General features: G+C 59.9%; 1 protein-coding gene across 1 annotated transcript; it reads right to left on the bottom strand.

Moving 5' to 3' along the window:
- Positions 1 to 4,619: 4,619 nt before the first annotated feature.
- Positions 4,620 to 5,607, bottom strand: PIGC (phosphatidylinositol glycan anchor biosynthesis class C). Its single transcript, XM_075424139.1, has one exon. It carries the CDS (start codon positions 5,605 to 5,607, stop codon positions 4,729 to 4,731), a length of 879 nt encoding a protein of 292 aa, XP_075280254.1. The 3' UTR covers positions 4,620 to 4,728.
- Between the last annotated feature and the right edge of the window lie 11,074 nt (positions 5,608 to 16,681).

The raw sequence follows: 16,681 nt of genomic DNA, 5'->3' as shown, positions 1-16,681 counted from the left end.
ACAGATTTTATTTTCAGATGTCAATGATAAGTCTGAACATAAAGAAAATAAAAATTGTGACTACAAAACGAATGTGTGCTGCTTTTCTATTGAAGAATCTACCCACTCTTTCTCAAATGGAGCCACCGACACCCCACGGAATCAATTGCCTGGGCTCCGCGGAGACTCCGACCCTCCGAGGTGGTGGAGGGAGGGACGTCCTGCTGGGATTCCACCACCACTCCCGAACTGATAAAACAACCAGGATTGCTGCGTATAAATGGCTTCGGCTTAGCGTTAACGGGAAGAAGAGTAGCCAGCTTCTTTAACAGCAGGAGAGCCCTAAAAGATGTCCGACCCACCAGCGGCAGCACCTGGCTGTGGGCAGAGTGGGAAGTCAAAGGAGGAGACTGCAGCAGTCTCTCCACTGAGCAGTCTGCACAATTATTAATAAATCACAGCTGCTCTGACCATTTTTTTCTTCCAAGCTAAACCTCTGAATTCCTTGCGAGCCAACCTCCTCGGAGCATCTGAGCTCAAACAGCCGTAAGTAGCTACCTCGGGGATTCCAAATGTGTCTGTCCCTATGGGAAAGATAAAATCTGGGATGTAATGTTTAGAGGATGTGTTTGTTTTGGGTGCCAGAGACACATATGAAGACTCAATCTAAAAAAGGGTGAATGGAAGGGTTTTACTGACTTTTTTTTTTCTCATATGAAAACGAAGAAGGGATGCCTCACAAACCATTGCGGACAGATCGGCGGGAACTGCACAGATACAAACTGGAGGTACAACGCAGCATCAGGACTCCAGCCCCTGGTTTAAGGGGCACAGACAAGACATTTCTTTGCAGTGGGACGTTCGCGGTGAGAGGGAGCGGCAGCGGCTGCTCCAGGGACAGGGGCCGGAGCATGGAGGGGATCAGTACCGTGTGTGTGGAAGGGGCCTGACAACACACAGCATGAGCTTGGTTTCAAGCACAGCTTTGCTGAATTTGGGCAATTCCTCCTGTTCCAGCTGACTTAGGTCCCTGCTGATCTCTGCTACACCCAGGGAGCTGCTGAACCACCTGCGTGGGCTGGCAAATGCCCGGCACTGAGTTTGCTCACATTATAAGAAGGTGCAAGCCCAGAGAGCTGTAGACTTACACAGACTTTTCTTTCTTCTCAGACTTTGTCTTTCAGTAGGCTGCACCAGAAAAAACAGCAATGGTATTAGCAAAAAGAGGGGGAAAAGAAGAAGCCCCAAGTAGAGCAGTTCTTAGGAGAGAAGAGATAAATAATCATTCCTGTTAGACCTGCGTGTGCTAAACTAGGAATTGGTGGAGCTGGAAAGAGTAAGGTGATGGGCAAGGGGCTTCCCAGTGCCCTGGGAAAAAGGGAGAGTGGAGGCTCCCAACAGCCCCACGAACACAACTGTTCAAGAGCAGGGATGAGGAGGGGAGCTCTGGCTGGCTGTTATCTTTCACCTGTGGAACTCGCCGCTGTCAGGTACCGAGGCAAAAAAGCCACCTCAGCCCAGCTCAGGAACTGTGTAGTTTCAGGACTACCACAGAAGCGACGGTGTTTGTACCCAGCGGGCTCTTACGAGGGTTCTGGCTGTGCTTCACCTCTCAGGTAAGAGGGGATGGGAACAGGCTGAATTTCAGAAGCTGCTTTTTTCCCCAGGTTGTTCAAAAATCGGTTCCCCACTGGGGGAAGCTCTCACTGCGTTCCCTCTGGGGTATGGCATGGTACTGACACATGAACCAACACCAAATATAAGGTGGCTGATATTTTATTTGTGTGGCCCTACCTACAGCACCCCAACCCGGAGCTGCTGCTGTCCTCCTGGCTGCTAGCTGACCCCCATGCGTTAGGCTGTCGGGCACAAACTTCTTTCTTGGGGCGTTTCACGGTGTTAAACATTTCACAGAAATCTTTACCTTCTTCTGAAGTATTTGATGAAAAATATTGTTGGAAGTAGGACTCTCAACTTCATGGTTTCTCCTGAGTATAAAGGCAAAGGTATTGGTGTGCTGGGGAACCTTGGCATCAGCTTGTGTAATGGCTTTTTGAAGAAGCTGTTCAGCCTTGTCAGTGCGATTTCCACCCCGCAATGGTGCGCGTTCTGCTAGAGGTGCTGGTGGCATTCTGCGTCCTAGGCTGCTCTTCAAGGGATGGGTTAGGACCAAAATCCTGGTTTGGTTTCCTGATCATTCACGTCGTTGCTGTTGCCTCTCACGCCACAAATCTAGAAAAAGCTTAGCGATTCCTGTGGGAATTGAAGAGATACAAGGATCTTACCTTCAAAGACTAAAGCTTCTCTCTTTCCAGGCTTCCCAGATCCCAGAGCCCCACGTGGGGAGGGATGCAGGCCCCTGACAGCGCGGTGTGGGTGGCTGATGCTCGCCTTTCCCCTGCAGCAGAGGCTGTAGATGGGGATGCCAGACGGCACGTGTAAGCCGCTCCCCCAGGAGCAAGGCTTAGCCCCGGCCAGTTCATAATTCCTCACATTTGGCCAGCTTCAAATCAAATCAGAAAATGTCCCACTGAAGTAGTGCTCGATCTCAGTGGACTTGGAAACTTCAGAGAAAGAAACTGCACTTCCTTGTAATCCAAAATAACGTGTAACTCTTTAGAGTTGGTTGAGGATGATGTGGTTGCACGCAGACTGAGAAGGACCTGTTACTTTGGTGTCATCATGTGCTGCCTCAGAGAAGCCGCAGACTGGCACGCTCAGGTAGCAAATGCTCCAAGGGCGTCCGGCTGCACTGCTGAACTGGGTGCAGAGTTATGGCAAAGCTGTGTTCTGCAGAGCACATTCTGACCTCGGGCATAAAGACCCTACTCTTCATGGCCAGTTATTCATCATCTTCAGTAACTTCAGCAGCATTGCAGAGCACGCGTCCTTGGGAGAAGGTCGGAGAAGTCCCAGGGAAACTGCCTGGCCTTTGCATCTCCTCCGCTCCTTTCCCTGGCTCTCCCTCACGTCCTTCCCTCCTTCAGAGTCCCTTCGTGCATCCAGGCCGTGGACTGGGCTTTATCGCTTTAGACTCCCGGGTTAGGAAGGGCAGGGTGGCCGTGCGGGCAAGCTGAGGGGAGAGCTAAGCCTTTCCCTGGGGGTGTCTCGGGGCAAGGACGGAGGCTGAGGAGGAGGCGAAGGGAGGGAGCTGGACAGAGGGGCCTGGCGCTGCGAGCAGGGATGTGGCTGCCTGAAGCCCCCTGAAGCCCAGGGATCTGCAGAGCGATCTGCTGGGTTCCAGCCGCGGCAGAGGCGGGGGCAGCAGCCCGTGCCCATCTCCACTGGGAACGACGTCTGGGTCGTTGATGTTTGCACTTCTCCTAACCTGGAGCTGGTTCTGAGAGTTCGAATTTGGGAAGAGTATTTTTCGGGGAAATATTTCTACTTGGGGGAATGGGTGCAGCAGAAACTCCGCTTTCCTGTAGCCTCTGCTGTGACAGACATTACCGACAGGAGCCCGGCAGGCTGGATCCCATCTGCCTTTGATTTACACTCGGGCCTCGCCCTGCTGATGGACTCTGGGAATCAGCTTTGGATGGCTGGGTTACAGTGGCATTGGTGAGACGGGGCATCCCAGCTGCTGAGCAGCTTTCTGGGAAACCTCCTTGTGAAAAAACAGTTTTTTTCCCAAATAACAAAAAAACATCATCCTCCCTATAAACATCTGGCTGCTCTGCGCTCCCTGCGAGACTGGAGCACGTGCTCTGAACCTCTGCAGGTTTTCTGTGATTAAAACCAAAGTAAGGTGTAGTCATCACAACGACAACAGCAACGTTTAGCACTTGGCAAGAGCCACAGCAAAGCACGGGAGGTGCTGGGGACTCTGCCGGGGGGTTGCTCGTTTCCGAGAGAGCCCAAGGAGCGCGGGGCAAGCGCCTGCTCGCGGGAGTGAGACACTGGTGCTCAGCGGGACAGGGAAAACCGAGCAGAAAGTCACGCTTCTGCAGCGCTGGGTTTCCAACTGAGAAAAGTTTCATGAAAAACGAGGTGATGCCAAATGCACCCCTGCGAGGTGGGGCTGGGGCATGGCCGGGCTGCTGAGGAGGGTCCCAGATGGCAGCAGGGAATGGGAGAGGGCTGGGGGTGTGTTGCGGTGCGTCTGGTGCCGGACAGACGGACGGCTGCCAGGCAGGACCTCGCAGCCTGGCATCTCCCCGGCCGGTGGATGCTCCGGTGGGGCTCTATGCTGAGCTCCATCCCTCTGGCTCGGGGTCTGGCCCCGCGGCAAGGCCCCATCTGCCTCTGGGAGGGGGTCCGAGAGGTCCCCCCGAAGGATTCAAGGTGCCTGGCAGTGTCAAGGGGCCGTTCTGGTGTGGGCAAGCAGGGCTCCACACCGTACCCGACCCTGACACCGGGGTGCTTGGTGCAGCAGCACCCACGGCCCAGCCCCCATGACCCCCACCCAGCCCCGTCAGCCCCTCTGGGGAAGCGCTGCCAGTCCCCATTGTGTACATCGAGGACCTCGGTGGGCACGCCTGAGCCAGACGCGTTTCCGCGCAGTGTTTCTGCTCGGGGGGTGCCCACACACCCCCTGTACCCCCACCCCAAGCGCAGAGCCCGCTGCTCTGCGGGGTTCGGCTCCTTCCTTCGCCAAACCAAGCGGGTCGGGTCTGGAAACAGACGCTGAGGGTACGGCGTGCAGACGTGGTCCTCGCTGCTGCGCGAGGGGCTTTATTGGGCTGGAGTCCTCCCCCACAGCTAGGGCCCTTGCACTGCTCTCAGCAGAATGTCCCCCCTCGGCCAGGTCTACATGAGGAACCTGGAGAGGTCCTCCTTGATTTCGGCCTCGTCCCACGGCCCGTGGATGTTGTCCTTGAGCAGCTGAAGGCGGATGAGGCAGTAGGGGCAGAGGCAGGAGACGGCGAGCAGCAGCGAGGCGAAGAGCACGGCGCCGACGCCGGAGATGGTGGCCAGCCCCGCCAGCGCCGCCAGCGCGAAGAGCACCGTCACCCCCACGTAGCACCGCGGCGTCTGGGCTTTCAGCTTCTTCTGCAGCACGGGCCAGAGGGCGAAGATCTGCATGGCGAAGGTGACGGTGACAAAGGCGTGGAGGGCGCGGGGCAGGCGGGAGGCCAGGCAGACCGAGGCGAAGATGGCCATGTTGAGAGACAGCGTGCTGGAGACGACGGCGGCATTGGCGCCGTAGTCGAAGAAGACGAGGTGGCCGAGGAGCATGAGGGCCGCCATGGCGTAGATGGTGTCGGTGCTGACGGACTCCGTCAGCGTCTTCAGCACGGGCGAGAAGCCGTAGGTGAAGGCGGCGAACACCAGCGTGCTCTTCAGGTCAGCCCACCGCGTCCGCCCGCTCCGCCGCCGCCCGGCCCCGCCGTCCACGGTGTCGAAGAGGACGTAGCCCAGCAGCGAGGAGACCAGGGCCGCCGCGAAGAGCCCCTGCGGGCTCAGCGTCCCGGCCTCCATGTACCACCAGCCGACCACGAAGACGCAGACGCTGCACAGCTGCTGCACCACCGCTCCCGACTGGAAGACAACGGCCCGGTACCGGTACCGACGGGCTCGCACGTTCTTCTGCAGCTCTTCCAGGAACCGCTGGTCCACGTAGTTGTCGGGGAAGGGCTGCTGCTCGTACAGCACCTTCTGCCACCGCCGCCCGGGGACCGCATCCATATTGGGGGGGGGGGGGGGGGGGGGGGAACGGACGGGGACGGCCTCCGTCGGGCCCCGCTGGCGGCGCAAGGGACGCCGGGGCCTCCCGGCTGCCCCCTGCCGGCCACACGCCGCACCTGCCGGGAGCCGGCGCCGTTCGTGCACGGTGGTGGTGGCGGGTGTTTCCGGGGGAGACCGCAGCTCCCCGCCGGGTTCTGTCCGTGCTGAGGGTCTCGGCCCTCGTCCTGCGCGGAGGTGCTGCGGCGGCTGCCTCCCCCCCCTTCTGAACAGACCCCCGAAACGGCCGGGCCGGCAGCTGCCGGGATCCCCAGGGTCACAGCACGGGGGGGCTGGAAGGGATCACCCAGTCCAAGTCCCCTGCCGAAGCAGGGTCACCTAGAGCAGGCTGCACAGGACCTTGTCCAGGCGGGGCTTGAATATCTGTAGAGAAGCAGACTCCACAACCTCCCTGGGCAGCCTGTTCCAGTGCTCCGTCACCCTCAGAGGGAAGAAGTTCTTTCTCATGTTCAGCTGGAACTTCCTCTGCTTCGGTTTGTGCCCGTTGCCCCTCGTCCTGTTGCTGGGCACCACTGGAAAGAGTCTGGCCCCATCCTCCTGACACCCACCCTGCAGATATTCACAAGGTCCCCTCTCAGCCTTCTCTTCTCCAGGCTAACCAAGCCCAGCTCCCTCAGCCTTTCCTCATAGGAGAGATGCTCCTGTCCCCCCATCATCCTCACAGCCCTCCGCCGGACTCTCGCCAGGGGTGCTCCCGCTGTGGGCTGTGCTGGTCCTGCTGCTGGGACCGCCATGGCAAAGGGTGCCGTCCTCAAGTGGCCACGGAGAAGGGCGCAGCTGGCTGGTGGGGCTTGCTCTGGTCCTCTCCTGCTTGGACGTCCCCGTGTGCGTCTGGCCTCGCTGCTCAGTGAGTGACCCCAGCCCATGCAACCAGCCGTCCTGGCCCAGCGAGGCACCAGCTTTCCTGCCCAAACCAGGCTCCATCACCCACCTCGGGGAGAGCGGGTGCGATGCTGTGAGCACGAGTCGCTGTTCCTTGGTGGCTCCCGCCCTCTCGCAGCTGGGTCCTGCCAGGCTCCCAGAGCCTGCCGGCACCCTCGGGGAGCAGAGGGGGGAACGAAAGGGAGCAGAAGCCGAGGAACGCGGCTGTGCAGGGACACCCATTTCCTGTGCTGCCCGTCCCCTTGCCAAAGGGACCGAGCTAGAGGGCAGCAAGGGGGCTGTGGAAGAAAGAGGGACGAGGGGAGGCTTTGCAGAGGTAAGAGGTGTCTTCTGTAAGTGTGATTTGTTTGCGCTCCGGTCGGAGCTTTCCCAGCCCCGGAGAGGAGCTTGCTGTGTAGGAGCTGCTTACTTTGGCCTCACCCGAGAGGCCTCAGCCCGGGGGTAGAGCAGTCCTGAACACTGCCCTGTTTGTGCTTTGGGAAGGGGCGTTCGCGGCTGTCCCGTCGCGGTGGGAGCAGGCGGAAGAGCTGGCAGTTGTTCCCCCCCTGCCCTCACATGTTTCCCTCCGCACGGACAGGAGCCAGCCAGCACCTGCTGCGGGGGGGGGGGGGGGTGTCCCCACGCAGGACCCCACCTTCTCCAGATACGTGCGGAGCCGCAGGTAACCCACACACTGCTGCTGTGCCTTCTCGGGGGGGAGCTCGGCCCGAGCTGCCCCGCGGTAACATCCAGAAAGTGCCACCTCCCAGCCCCGTATCGCTGCGCCTGCTCTGCAGGGCAGGGGCGGCTGCTCGCCCCGTGCCGAGGGGCCAAGTCGGCAGCCCCTGAGCCGGGATGGAGCTGGGCTCTGTTGTAGCTGGTCCGCCCCGAAAGCCCCCAAGCCCACACTTCGCGTGGAGCCGTGGAAAGCACTGCTCTCTGGTGACTCGCACCATCCCCGAGCGGCACCGGGCGATGCCATGGCGGTGGCGAAGCGAAGCCGCTCGGGGAGATGCCAGCGCGGCAGCTGTGGCCCCCCACGGGGTGCCCAGCTGCCAAATGTGGGACATTTGGGGGTCCCAAAGGGGCTCTGGTGCAGCAGCCGGCTCAGGGGACGGTGTGTGCTCTGCGAGCGCCCTGCCCGCGGTCTGAAGGGCAGCTCAGCCCTGCCCGGACTTTGTCTGCAGGGGAATGACTCACCTGCCTGCGCTACCGTCCTAGCAGGACCGGCCTCGGGACTGGCCGTGTCACCGTCCGTCCCTGCAGGCAGAGGGGAACGTGCGCCGTGGAGCGAACCCTCGGCCCTCCTGGAGCTACGTGGCCAGCGGGGCTCTCCTGGCAGGGATGAGCAGCAGCGAAAGGTCAAGGATGCAACAGTGAGCGTCTTAATTCCCATCAGGCCTCCGTCACCTCAGGATTAGGTGTCCCCAAGTGCCGCTGGCCTCTGAGGAGGCTGTAAGATGGCGAGTGCTGCAAGACCCTCCGCTGAAATCCCACCCGTGTCACCCCGCGGGGGACAGGGCTCCCTCCCGCTCGCCATCCCTCCACAGTGAGCGGCACCGGCACTGGCGCACGGGAGGGTTGTGCCACACGTCCCAGGCTGCTGCGGTGGAGCTGGGCCCCAGCCGTGAGACGATGGGGCCGGCTGCGGGTACAGCTGCGGACACTCGGGCTTCGCTTCTCTGCCGAGCGATCTCCCGGCCTTCCCCTCTGACCCCGGTGCTGAACCCTCCCTCCGCAGGAATGTTTTTTGGGGCGGGGGGGGGGGGGGGGGCAGATTGGCTCAGCTCCAGAGGCTGAATTTTTCCATGCCCAGAGACCGTCTCCTGCCTTACATGGCCCCCTAACATGGCCACCTCTGCTCGCGTGCAATCACCTATTTAAGGACTAACGACTGTTTTTTGGATTCAGGCCCCAGCACGGAGTGGGACAACACCAGCCCAGCGCCTCGCAGCTGGGCTGAGCCTCACAGGGGGATGCTGGGGCATGCGGGGCTGGTTGTCCCTGGGTCTCCCGCAGCGACGTGCCCCGGTGCGGGGGAGTCCGCTGCTGCTCCGGCTCTCCCAAGCATCTCCTTTCCCTGTGCGCAGGTCGGGTTTCCTGGATCCAGCTCTGCATCCCAGTCCCAGGGGCAACTGGGCACCAGCAGCACTGTGAGCCGGCAGTGCCATGGCAGCCATGCCACCGAGGGATGCTCCTGGGACCCCCAGGCACAGCTCCTGCCCACCGCCTCACTGGCCAGACCCCCGAGCCCTCCTGCCCTCCACAGCATCTCCCACCACCCAGGAACCCTGCGAGCTCAGTCGAGAGTGCAGCCGGGGCAGGGAGCATGCCACTGTCCTCACGGGTCTCCATCCTGAGGCCGGACAGCGTGGGAACACCTGGATCTCCTGGCAGGGACGGCACCAGTTTTGGGGTGAGAGCTCCTGCACCCGGAGCTCCTGGCAGGGACGTCACCGGTTTTGGGGTGAGAGCTCCCAGTTCCAGGCAGGCCATTTCCAGAGCAGAAGGGAGGTTGCTGCCCGCTGCCACAGCCAGGAGGGAAAGGAAGGAGGGCTGCGCTGCTCTCCATCCACTATGGAGAGGAGCCTGCCCCAGGGCACGAGCCAGGACCTTGCTGGAGACCCCACGGAGGCATTCCTGCATGAAGGGCCCCTGCCCAGGACAGAGAGGACCTGAATGCTGGTGAGTCACTGTTTTCCCTCGCGGCAGCATCCCAGGGGCATGGAGGACAGGCTAGGCGAGATGTGGGGGCTTGCAGGGAAGAACGAGAGTGGTGGGAAAGGGGGGAAGGGGGAAACTAGCACCGTCCCGGGCAACAAGCTGAGATGAGGAGGTACCGAGGCTGCTGGAGAAACCCAGCGATGCTGCTCAGGGCTGGGGAGAGCAGTCCGGGCAATTGGGATGGGGTCTGAGGAACCCAGGCTGGACCAGCATCTGCCAGGGTGAGGTCTGGGATCTGCTGAGCCCGTGGCAGGGGGTGAAGGATGGGAAAGCTGCTGTGGAGCTGGGATGAGGAGCTGGGGCAGGAGGGACGCGATGGGGAAAGGCACACGGTTGTGGGGATGTGAGCTCTGCCAGACACGGCCTCCGGAGTGGCTGCGAAACCGAGCTCCCTCGGTCCTGGCTCACCCCAGCAGTCAGCCCGGATCGGTGAAACACCGTGGCAGAACGCCCTCGCCCCTGCCCGCGCTGAGCTCCAGGTAGGGGGACACGCTGGCCCCGCTGGGGTCCCTGGCCGGCTCCGGGGCAGTGTAGGGTCCCGTTCTGTAGGGGAATGCACTGCAGGTCAAGCTGTCACATAGTGAAGAGATTTTTTTGTTTTGTTTTTATTTGCTTAAACAAAAAAAAATCCCTAGGAAACTGCAGCCAAAAATAACATCAGTGATGCACTCTGCTAGCTGCAAGGCTCTCCGAGGTGGGACGAGTCCAAACTTCAGCTGCCCAGGTAAGCTCAGCTCAACCCTCAGCCCTACGTGGCACGTCCCTAACGCACAGACACAGGGAGCAAACCAGAGCTCGAGGGCAAAAAATTAAACTGCCTGAGCACAGGTTGCCCTGGAAGGTGAAAAACATCCGAAATTTGGGAGTGAGGAGGGTCTTTGTTTCCTGTGGGTGCCCCCAAGACTGGCAGAGCAAAGCAGAGCCACATGAAGCTTTCGCTGAGCAGTTTCTGAGCCTGTTCCCCTGCGTTTAGCCCTGAATTTGAAGCGTGGGGATGGGATGAGGAGCGCTGACCCAGCTCTGCCGCAGTCAGTGAAAAGGCATCAAGAGCTACAGGTGGCAAAATGCTCTGAAAAAACAACTCCACAGAGGGTGAAGGCAACGCACCATTGGGGAGAGCTGGTAACCACGACAGCAGCTGCTGGAGCTGCGGCCGGAGCCACGCTCCAGCTCTCCGGTGCCAGCTCTCCATCGCCCCGAGCCTCATCCAGCAGCTGCTTCCCTCCCCTTGCCGCTCTGGGATGCGGAGCAAGAGGAACGAAGGGACCCGGTGTTCCCTAACGAGGTTTTTGCTGCCTTGCTCAGGGGACATGTTTGTTCTGTAGCTGTGCAGGTGCCGAGCAAGCCAGAAATAAATGGGGAGGGGGACACTGGGTGGAACGGCGCATGCAGGTGGGCCAGCTGGGGAAAAATTTGGCACGTACAGATCGAAAGAGGTCGTAAATCACTGCTTTAGCTCGGTGCACTGCGAGAGGCTCCTCCTCCATGCGTGCCTTCCCGCTTGACTAGTAAAGAAGCATTTGTTCAAACATGGCCTCAGCCTGGAAGCAGAGCCAGGAGGAGGAGATGTTCACCCCAGGAGCCCTTCCTGCCCTCTTCCCATGAACATCCACCTGGAGCCTCCAAGCAGGAGCCCTCGTGCTTGGGAAGAGCAGTGCGCTGTCGGGATCGGGGTGTATTTGACACATGTAGTGTGCTTCTCCCTGCAATACGAGGTCGTTCTGCCCCAAAATGGAAGGAGAAAGGAACCCTGGGCCCGGCCCTGCGGGACATGCGTGTTCCCCTGAGAGCATGTGGGTCCCCGAGGAGTGGCACTCCCTGCCACCGGCCACCCCCTCACCCGCCTCCCTGTTTTTAAATATCTGCCAGGGAGGGGATAGAGCCAGCTGGGAATTTGGTTTATTTTAGTTCTCGGGAGCAGGGGAAGGGAAGCAGCTGAGCCTGCAGCATTCCCTGTGCGTGCTCAGCCCTGCTCATCCCTCACCCCACCGCACGCATCTGGCAGCGGTGCTGCTGTGCCGCCCTCCCGGCTCTGCCGCCCCGGGGCCCCGACTGCCCTCCCGGCCCCAGGGGGCTCATGGTTTTGGGGTTGTGTTGAGCGAGCCACCAATGTGCTGTCCTGCTGGATCATGCGCCTGCAATGTTGCCACTTTGGCCTTGGAGGAAATCCAGCGCCTTCTGGGTGCCTTCCCAGCCCTTCCACTCGCCCTCCATGGGCAGTTTCAGCCCATGCCGTCCTCCCAGAAATAAAGCCCCAAAAAACCTCCCTCATGAGGTTTTGCCATTTCTGTAGCGAGATTTGTGTTCTCTTTTCCCAGGGGGAAACCACCAGCACCGGGGACACCAGCAGGCGCCTGCCACAGCCCCTGGTCCCACACCACGCTTCCATCGTGCGCCCAAGAGTTAATTTTGATTCTCTGCGTCTCAGCTGCCAGCAGCCTTTGGACTTTCCCTGCTCTATCAGCCCTCCTGGATGGCAAGAGCAGCTCCTCGGCTGCCGACTGCCTTGTCTTCTCCGGCTGGCAGCGGGCAGTGGCCTCTGCACCGGCGTCACGGCGTCGAGCCGAGATGCTGCTGAAGGTTGTGCCTTGGATGTCGGCCAGCTGGGCTAGGAGAAGGTGGATCTCTTCTCCTCGAAGCCGTTTTCCATCCGTTCCCAAGCACCGGCTGTAGGAAAGGGTGTTTGCTGTTACGCAGGGTCTCTGTGGTCCCAAGACGGGGCCGGGAGACACCGTGGCTTTCTGCTGCGCCTCGCCTGGGCATCCCCGCTGGAGCAGGGGTTTTTTGTCTCGTGTTCCTGGCCAAAGTTTTAAAATCCATATGAAGCCACGTGAAATGAGCAAATGAAATAATACAAATGTGTTCAATAGCGGAATTCTCATTTCAATTAACGTTCACCATCTCAGATAAAGTTTTGACTTCAAGGTTTTGAGCCTCTAAAGAGGCGGCTCAAAGCCAGGTGGAGGAAATCTCTCCAGACTCGAGAGCTGCGCGCGGGGTCTGAGCCTGCCGCAGGAGACCCCAGCCACGCATCCGTCAGCGCTGCTGGGAGCCCCAGGACCGCGCCGCCCTCGACCCGCGCCAGATTTCAAGGCTCTTTGAGGCCGGATTGGAGCCGGCTGGCTGGAGATCAGAGCAGTCGCTCTCCTATACCAGGTCACACAGCCCCTGCCAAGTGTCGCTGTGTGCCATCGTCGATGCCTGCCAAGCGGAGAGCTGCCGGCCGCCGCTCGGCGCCATCACACACCGCTGCGCCGGCCCACGTTAAGGAAACCTGACAAGCTGAAGGCAGAGTTGCTCCTGTTTGGTTTTGTAAGGAAAACAATTCCAACCCCGTTTTTTGCAAAGCTTGTTCCCCCTCGGTGTGAGCTGCAAATGAAAACAAACAAAAGAAAAGAAATTCAGCATTATTAAAAAGCTTTACACTGGTTTACTGGATTCTATCCTGCAAGTGGTTAACGGTCATCTAAAGGCAGAGGAAGCTCTCTGAAGCAATCTTGCAATTTACAGCTTTTCCTTTGCTAAATAAGAAACGGTCAGGAAATTAAACAGGAAATTGTGTCTGGAAGGAACAAAAGTTGCGTTGTCAAAACCTGCTTATGAAAGATTTACTTTATTTTAACCAGTACGGAGCCAAGATCAATACTCAGAAGAGGAAGGAGTTTGTGCGAATTAAATCATGTGAAAAAACCCAAGCCCACTTGGGAAAACAAGAAGCCTCTGTAAGGAGCAGATAGGGATGGAGGGGAGAGAAGGCTCAGCACCTGCAGCAGCCAAATGCTGGAAAGTGCAGCAACTCGAAGGCCCAGGTGTAGCTCAAGCTCAGGGGTCTCTCCAGAAGTCAAACGTTGCTCCACGGCTTCGGTGCCCAAATCTCTGGGAGATGCTCTCCAGCCTGTCCAACGCTCTGAGGTCCTGTTGAGTGTTGGAGTGCGATGGACAAGCATTGCCCCCTCGTTGCGTGCACTTTGCAGGTAAAACAGTGCCACCTTTTCCTTCCTCCTCAGAAACACCGCAGGGCACGCAGCGATGCGCACCGTCGGGCAACGCGGTGGCTCGAATTCAGGCCCGCGGCAGGGCTCGCCCTCTGCGGGAACTGCACCAGCTCGCTTCGTCCTGGGATTCGGCCGAGAGAAATTTGGCCAAGGGAAAGCCAAGCCCCCGCTGCAAACATGCAGCGCTTTTTGAGACTCCCATGGGAATATTTGCTCCCAGGGAAACCTACGGTACGTTGCACTTTGGGTTAATTATGGGCTCGAGTTGGGAGATTGGGTAATCTGTAATTTTTTTTACCCTTACACTGCTCATCTTATCAGTGGTTGAGAAACAAGCTTAGCAAGCGCTGGTACGCGGGCATGTCAGAGGTGATGAGTCAGGACTTCTGGCTGGCTGACGGCAGCAGGCTCTTCGGGTGGACGCTCGGACCTGCTGGGGCCTGACTTGAAGGGTCTTTTTCTCTGGGATCCTGCCTGGTCACTGTAATGGTTCCCCTGAAATGATGCATCCTCCCTGACAGCTCTTTAGTTGTGTTTGGCCTAAGCTGTACATGACTAATCCCCGGCTGCTAACGGGACCGTAGCGTGCAGGAGCTGTGCCAGCCAAGAGCAGCCGCACGGGCTGAGCAAGCGTGGCTTTGCAGCCTACTCCCCTCCCCTTGGGGAAAAGCCCTTGGCGAGGGGGCTGCAGGAATTACTGTCCCGGGAGCACGACAGAGGCTGACGACGGAGCCGGTCCCAGCCGTACGCTGTGGTGCGGCCCTGCGCAAAGCATCCCCTGCCAGCGCTGAGGCAAGTGCTCTGGCTGGAAATACTCCGCAGTGGGTTAATAAATGTTTACCAGCTCTTCTGGCATACAGCTAAGCAGTTGTTTAAATTTCCAACGCTTCATGGGTGGATTTCCTGCTGTGGGTCCTCGAGGTGCAGTGGGCCCTCGGCACTGCATCTCTGCTCATCATCCTCTCGAGGATGGCCAGGCGTCGCAGAGCCACGGATCCACGCTGCTGCTGTGCCACATCTTAGCTCCGGCGCTGCAAAAGGCCGCAGAAACCTTCGTGGCAAAGGTGCTGGCTCATGCCCCGCTGCTGCCTCGAAGCAGCTTCTCAGCGTTTTTCAGGACTTGCCTCACTCCCACAACCGGTTGGGCGGCTCCCGTGTCATCCTCACTCCCAGGGCAACAGGACCTGACCAGGGAGCAGCCGGGCTCACCGCTGACCTGCTGGAAGAGCCGCCAGCGGGCTCTGCGGCCGGGACAGAAAGCAGAGCTGCTCGCTGACAGAGCCGCCCTCCTGGCCGCTTTTGTCTGGGTACAATCTGTGCTGTGGTTTAGCGAGCCCGTTTTCCTCTGCTAGAGGTTCACGTTAAATCCCACGGGCTTCTTCCAACACCTACCAGTGACTTGCACAGGATTTTAAACCTGTTCAGCCTAACGAGTCACAGCCTCGTTCAGCAGCTCCAAGCCAGGCTTCTGGTTCAGTTGCAAGGTGTGGGGCAGCGAGCGCTGCTTCGCACCCTGGCTCGCTGCCCCCTGTGCTGTTATTTCCCCATTTTCCAAAGAGACACAGCAGGGATCCGGTTGGGATCCTCCCATGACAGCCCCCTCCTCTGGCACTGCAGGACAGGTCATTTTTGTCACAGGGCAGCCCATGGGTTGCTGGACAAGGGGGTTTAAACCCCAGCTTTTGTGGTGACGGGGCACAAAGCTGGAGCTTCTCCTCCTTCCCTTCTCCTCGATGTGTTGGCATGCAGGCCTGCCTGTGGCATGCGGAGCTCTTGGAAGGGCAGGGGATGCCAAAATGTTAATGAAAGCACAAAATTATAGGGTGAAAAATCAGGAAAAGAACAGACACAAAAACTCTCCAGAGGCTGGCTGGGAACATTTATCCACTGCTGGCTGACTGCCGTCACGCCATCCTGCAGCTCGGCAGCACCAAGCTGAGCCCTGCAGACACCCCTCCCGTTTGGGAGCACCCTGGGATGGGCATAAAGGCCAGTCTGTAGGGCTGGGGCTGGAGCTCCTGTGGGGAAAACAGCAGATGCGGCCTGGGAGGGCCCTGCTCCTGCAAGGCTTGCTGTGAAACACACCCTCCTGTGCCTCCCTCCGCGCAAAGCTGTCCTTCCTTGTTCAGAGTCCCGACATGTGCATGTTTCCAACGCGGCGCGCTCCTGACTAACCCGCCTGTGCCGTTCCGGGCTGTCGTAACGCCCTGCGGGCTGGGAGAGCGGTGCGCCTCGCTGCTCACTGCGGCTCCGGTCATGCTGAGGGAGCGGGAGACCCAGTGTTTGTAAAGAGTAAGCTGCCAGGATGGTTTTCTTGGCCACTGTTGCTCAGCGTAAAGCCCGCCTTATGACGCCACGCTTCAGAGGGGCGGATTTAGGCTTGCCTATCCACAAAACCTTTAGCATTTTGGTAATAACCCCTAACTTGGGTGTTTTTCTAGCAGTCGTGCTGGCACCAGGGAAGGTGCCTCTCTCCTGTCCTGCATCGGGGCGGGTGCCCACAGCTGGCACTGAAGAGCCGCCTGCCCCCCGTTCCCCCGAGAGTCTCCCAGCCGCGGCCGTCAGAGGGAAGGCATTGCTGGGCAGGGAGATGGGGAAGGGCTGCACAGGCAGCTGCGGCGCTGGGCAGAGAGGCTGGGCCAGCAGGGCTCCGCCAGGCCCCCGGGACAGCTCCACGCCGTGTGGGCCTCAGGACGCGCCCGGCCAAACCCTGTCTGGGCTCCTGCCCCTGCAATGAATAAACGCGCACGGGAACGCCTCAAAGGCTTCTCCGGCACCCCCCCCCCCCCCCCCCCCCCCCCGTGCCTACGAACGCGGGCCGGCTGCCAGCGGGCGAAGCCGGGGCCCGTCCGCCCCTCACAGCCACCGCACGCCGCCCGCAAAATGGCCGCCGGGCTGTAGGCCCCGCCGCCTAGCCCACCCACTGGGAACTACAGCTCCCAGCAGCCCCTGCGCGCCCCCGCCCCGCCCCCTGGGGAATGGCGTTCCCCCGCCCACTCCGCGAAGGCTTTTCCGCTGGGGGCCTCAGCCGGTACCAATCAGCGCTCGGCTCTGTGGGGCAGCCCGTGGAGAAGCCTGGTCAAAAGAGAAAATTAAAAATCCCGCTAAGTCAGAGCGCTGTTCCTTAAAATTTCCCTCGCGCTGATAGCAATGAGGGACATGAGGCTCCGCGGCCTCGGGGTTCGCTGTCAGCCGTCATTTATTACTGTGGCCATCCCCCTTGGACGGCTTGTTTCACGCGGACACCTCAGCGGGGTCCTTGGGGGGGCGGGGAAAGAGAAGGCCGCTCTCTTGATTCGCCGCCGCGCAGGAGGGGAAAAGCCAATCTGCGCCGGCAGCCGGGACCGAGGGGGCGGAGCCACCCCCAACTGCGCAGGCAATTGGCGGCGGCGGAGAGAGGGGGCGCGGCGAAGCGGCGGGGAGGGTGACGCGTATCC

Source organism: Opisthocomus hoazin, chromosome 6, assembly GCF_030867145.1.
Source record: "Opisthocomus hoazin isolate bOpiHoa1 chromosome 6, bOpiHoa1.hap1, whole genome shotgun sequence".
Taxonomy (NCBI): Eukaryota; Metazoa; Chordata; class Aves; order Opisthocomiformes; family Opisthocomidae; genus Opisthocomus; species Opisthocomus hoazin.
The sequence above is the reverse complement of the archived record's forward strand: the minus strand, read 5'-3'. Positions and strand labels throughout refer to the sequence as shown.